Raw genomic sequence first — 5,628 nt, forward strand, 5'->3', positions numbered from 1 at the left:
TTGTAAGAAAGTGCCTCAGTTAGAATATGGAAAAAGAAAAGTAGTCCTTAAAAAGGGTTCAATTTTCTTCCAACCCGGTTGCTGTCGCATATTTTGCAGACTTTTGACCGCATTCTTGCCAACTGTATTAAGGAAATCGTTCAAATAACCGTCAATCAAGCGGGGTTTGTCGGCAACTGCCGAACTACTGACGCAATATACGCTGCACGGTGACTCGTGAGAAGCACCATTTTCTATACATTGCACTTCTGGGTCTGGAGAAAGCGTTTGCCACACAAACTCGCCTGGTATGCTCTACGACAACATTTACTGCCAGAAGAACTCGAACGCTTGGTTGAATTATCATACCACAATCTGAAAAATAAAGTTTGAAGTTGACATCCAACATTCAGCGCCCTATACACTGCTCTGCGCATATCATATTTTCCTGGAGTTCCATAGCAATAATTACCTCGAACAACTTATTCAAAAATGGAATGATCACCTCATGCAACACGGCCTCACATTGAATCTAAATAAAACTGAATTTTTGGCGACCGATCCCTATGAAACATACTATTACTGTAATTGGGAGTGACCTGCCTAGAACTAAGCGATTTAAATATCATTGGTCTAGCCAATGGTGAACTGCATTATGAATTACCGCAACCTGAATGAAGTGGCACTCCACAGCTGGCGTTCTTTGTGATCGACGTATCAATGTCAATGTGATGTATCAATCAATGTATCAATGTTTCAAATTTAAAACTTATCGCAACTTTGTCCGCCCTGTCGCTCTCTATGGTTCTAAGTATTGGCCGACTATAAAAGACAATGAACGGTGTCTTACGGTCATGGAGTCGAAGACTTTGGTTTGGAATAGTGGTGTAACACGCCTTAATCGCATCCGAAATGAGGATATCCGCGATCGAAGTGGGGTTATACCGATCGTGGCAAAATTGTGAGAGAGGCGTCTTCGATCGTATGGTTACGCAATTCGCGCAAACGAAAATTCACTCGCCAAGATTGGTGTGAACATCGAAGTCGATGGTAAGCGATCAAAAGACCGAGCGAAACAACGGTGGCCTAGATGAGTATTTGAAAGCCTCTTGATTCCACCACCAATCACGACGAACTAATCCCGCTTGTGAACGGAACAAAGGCTGGACAAAAAGAAGGCTCAATATTGAAGACAACTTTGAAGTATAAGGAATAGTAAGCAATCTTAGGAGAAATGATTGGGCTTATCTACAGGTGAGCGGTGATATCACGAGCGGACTGCAATTGGAAACAGTGGTGGACCACCTCAACAGGATCGTCATTGACTCATATGATTGTCCAGTTATCACAGTCATACTAATAGTCTCTTAGCGGAACCGGAAAGTATCCAGAATAAGAACAGAAGTCCGAAAGCACGTTAAGCGAGTGAAACAAACTGGAGACTAGCCGTGGTACAATGACCTACTGACGGCATATAGCAAGGCGATCACGAACGAAACAGCTTTAGAGAATTCTGCAAAGGAATTGGAATCCACAGTTGCATTCAGGCTATTGCAAAACTACAAGGAAAAGCATAGTAATGCCTTCTGTCTACCTGAGGAAAGAAAGTGGTGTATTTACAAAAATAAAGGGGACAGGGTACATTTTCTTCTCACAACTCTTTTCCTGTGGTCTTATCCCACTTTGGAAGACAACTGCCTGACATCTCATTAATAGGCAAAAGAAAAATTGGAAACTAGCAAAAGAAGTATGCTCGGAAGTTGAAATAACTACCGAAATCATCCGGCATTTTCCTGGCATTACTTTAAAGGAGTCTAGATATCACCTAAGGATTGATAAGGGGTAGTATATTACCAAGGGCATGGGTGGCGGCAAAAAAGATGTTTTCTTCACAAGCGAGCAAAGACTATCCTTTTCACCTTCCTTTCCTTTAATTTTTTCAGACCGAGAGCTAACGAATAGCGGAATATAGAACTAGGAATACGCTGACGACATGAATATGAGGATATCCTGTGTGATAGAAGGATACCATGTGTAACAGAATCAAAATGGCGCTAACAATTACTAGGGTCCAGTGCAGGAGGGTATTTAGCAGTAAGTAAAGCTCGATCATTTGCCAGCCGTTAGACTATATAGCAGAATTCATATAATTGGGAATTTAAATAGACCAACATGGGGGCATGGGAGCATAACATCGTCGAAGTAACAGGACAAACTTGGGAGATCCTGGCAGTGTTCTGAAGCTTAAATCAGCAACTGCTTAGCTGGTAGGTCGTCGGATCTTTTAAAGCAGAGGCAGCGGGCGCCAAGGTCATTGATCTGAAGAAAATGTACTTTCATCTATTGAGTAAGCACAATAGTATATTCCAGGTGGAAATTTATGCGTTAGATAGATGTGACTCCCTCAATCGACAAAGGAACTAGAGTGGGCAATGCATTGATATTCCAAGCCAAATGTATATCATGGCACTCAGGTCAAGTTAGGTGAGCTCTAAATTGGTATGGAGAGCCTTAATAGACTCAATGCGCTCAGCTCGCACAAAATGGTCTGGATATCCTAGATTCGAGGCGCCAGAACCAAGATAGAGAGGAACCGCTAAAGGAACTATAGTGGGCAAACCTATCAAGAATGGAGCAGAACACGGTGCTCATGGGGGAATACAAGCGCAAGTGACTGCAGAACTTTTTAAACCTCACCAAAAAGAGGCTCAAGATCATAGAAAAAATATTAATTAGTCATTACAGGCTAAATTGTGACCTGTAGAAACTGGTGATATCTGTTTGGCACTGACAATTCATTCTGCGAAAGAAGTAACAAAAGCTCCATACATGTTCTGGAGCAGTGTCCCTAATGAAAAATGGGTCTTATTCTTAAAATGTTCACAGTCGTTGTGGCCTGCATTAAGGAGTACAATAGGACTAACCTTAGCAAAATTAAAAAAATTCGAGATACGGTCACTATTGGTGTTATACAACCTCGATCTTCATTGCAGTATTATTAAACTCCGCCAAACAGAATACTGGTCAACGGAGTTCTACGGTAAATATCTTACATTCTTTAAGATTTTGAAGATTACTTTGTCTGTTTTTACACTGCACTTATACGCCAGAGCTCAGAGAAACCACATTACAGGATTCCCAATCAGATCGGAGTGGAAGAGTGGCGATAAGCTGGAAGGGTGTGACACAGTACATTTCACCGACAGAGAAAAAATTGAGTGTGGAGTTAGAGAAAGAGTTTTCAGTGATATGTGCAACATATTTGAATCGTACAGTCTCCGAGGCGAATATTATGACGGTATGGTGGTGCGGCTTCTAAGCAAATATAGCTATTTTAACTGACAATCAAAATGCAACAAACCCTTGAATCATAATGGCATCCTCCAAGCAAGCGGTCCGATCAACTACCCATATTGTCTTCCGAGGGGAGGAGGTTACGTTTGCTTGGGGTTTAGAAAAACAGAATCTGCTCGTATTATTTGCAAAATGCTGACTTAAATGGTACACGCTCCCTACTTGTACTGAATCGAGTAAGATTTCGCCCTGAGATGAAAAAACCAGGAAACGGAAGTTTATGAACTAGACATAGAATCATGGCCATCCGTATGGGTCATTGGAACTCAGCATACCGTACACGCCGCCGACAAAATTACTGCGAGGAAGGTGAGATCCACCTGCACTTTCTTTACACTTGCACACTCGTAGCTATTGTAGATTCAAAGAAATCCTTCCCTGTAAGCTGAGAGTCTTATTACTCTTCGACAACTCCACAGCTGGTACTAATACTCAGAATCGGTAGATTTTAGTCCTTCCCAATAAAACGGTCCTAGCCCTTGGAGTAGTAGCTTTAAAACGAGGTTGGAATAGGCCCTCGAGACAAGGAATATGAAGACTATCAATCCGAAACTAACTGATGAAGGACTGATGTGACTGCCGTTCCGGATGGGAGGCTATACTGACTCTTACTGATACCAAACAGGTCTCACTTCTTACTTGATAAAAGAACGGAAATATGCAAGGTTAGACACAATGTTCTAGGAAGGGGCCGGCAAATATGCAAAACCAAACCAGGAAATCTTTCAATTCCAATACAAAAGGACTGGGGAGGAGTCAAAGCTGACAACTATAATATGCGTGGGCAGGAGGATCGTCAAAATGCTGAAGTGACCTAGAAAAATTTTGTCACAACTTAATATGCACACACCCCTTAACGCATTAAGGTGACCTCATCCTAAAAACAAAGCCATTTACGAAAGTTTTCGGAGGAAAAATTTACTCTCAAAATAACTGACGTAAAAGACAAGTAGCCACGAGCAAATATTGATCACGTTTCGGTCAAGGTTATCTTCTCAGTCATCCCATTATTTTGGCATTTATAACAGTGAAAAATATAAGGAGTAAAAAAGATGAAAGATTCTTTCAACGTCAACGACGAAAATTACTTAAATTTTCCAAGCAGAAGTAATGGCCCAAAAATATGGTTTGGTGAACTCTCGAATACTAGTCATTGATGCTCCGCAAAGTCACGCAAAATTTAGAAAACTTAAAATGTTATTCAAATGCAAATCAAGTATTTCATGTTTTATTCAATAAGATCTAAAACTTTTTTTTAATGGAGTACTGATTAGGAAATCCACATAGAATATCGAATGTGCTCGAAACAGTACCATAATGAGATATGAACTAAAAAGTTGGGACTTGTAGCAGCCTTGACGATACCGGTCTCAATTAGATTGCATTCAGGGAAGAAATGCACTCATTCATCACCATTTTGTCTGCGGAAGCAGTAATATAAATACAGTTATTTCGATCAGTGATCATCAGTCAGGATCTATTCGTCCAGCAGACAACAATCTCTAGCAAAATGGTATAGAGAGAGTCTATCATATCTTGCTTCATATTTTCCTTAAACGGATTTATTTTCATCTTACAGAAGTTCGTAGTTTTGGCCCTCGCTTTGATCGGAACCGCCTCAGCCGGTCTTGTCGCCCCATTGGGTCATGGATACTCCGGATTGGGATGGGGACATTCAGGTCTCGCCACTCCAGTTGTTGCTTCAGTTGCTCCAGCGATTAGTTCCTACTCAGCTCATGCTGTATCTGCTCCAATTGTTGCTTCAGTAGCTCCAGCCATCAGTACCTACTCAGCTCATGCTGTATCCGCCCCAGTTGTTGCTTCAGTAGCTCCAGTCATCTCTTCATACCATGCTGCCCCAGCTCTCACTGCCCATGCTGTAGCCACTCCAGTCATCTCTGCCCACAGTGCTCTTACTGGTCCAGTCATCTCTGCTCACAGTGCTCTTGCTGGTCCAGTAATTGGCCATGGTTGGGGACATGATCTCGTCGGTCTTGACCTCTGGAAAAAGAAGAAGGCTGCTCACTAAAACTTGTAACGGACGTCTGGGTTTGGAAGAACAAATAAATTAGATTTATGACATAACGAAACCGTTTTTCTGAAATATTAACTAGTAGTTGAAAATAAGTCTCCGAAATCTCACGGTAGAAGGCCTGACAAGGAATGTATTTACCCATGATCAGATTCCAACATAAGTGGTACAAAATCCCCACCAGGATAACATCCGTTAAAGAGAGAATGCAGCTTTGATAAGTTTCTACCTGAGGTCCTGTCTCTATCAACTAAGCTGATTGA

General features: G+C 41.6%; 1 protein-coding gene across 1 annotated transcript; it reads left to right on the forward strand.

Moving 5' to 3' along the window:
• The first annotated feature begins 4,694 nt into the window (after window positions 1-4,694).
• LOC119648347 (pupal cuticle protein G1A-like) lies at window positions 4,695-5,423 on the forward strand. The gene is made up of 2 exons (XM_038050044.1): window positions 4,695-4,846; window positions 4,913-5,423. Exons 1-2 carry the CDS (start codon window positions 4,844-4,846, stop codon window positions 5,360-5,362), a joined length of 453 nt encoding a protein of 150 aa, XP_037905972.1. The 5' UTR covers window positions 4,695-4,843; the 3' UTR covers window positions 5,363-5,423.
• Window positions 5,424-5,628: the final 205 nt, after the last annotated feature.

Source organism: Hermetia illucens, chromosome 2 (genome assembly GCF_905115235.1).
Source record: "Hermetia illucens chromosome 2, iHerIll2.2.curated.20191125, whole genome shotgun sequence".
NCBI lineage: Eukaryota > Metazoa > Arthropoda > Insecta > Diptera > Stratiomyidae > Hermetia > Hermetia illucens.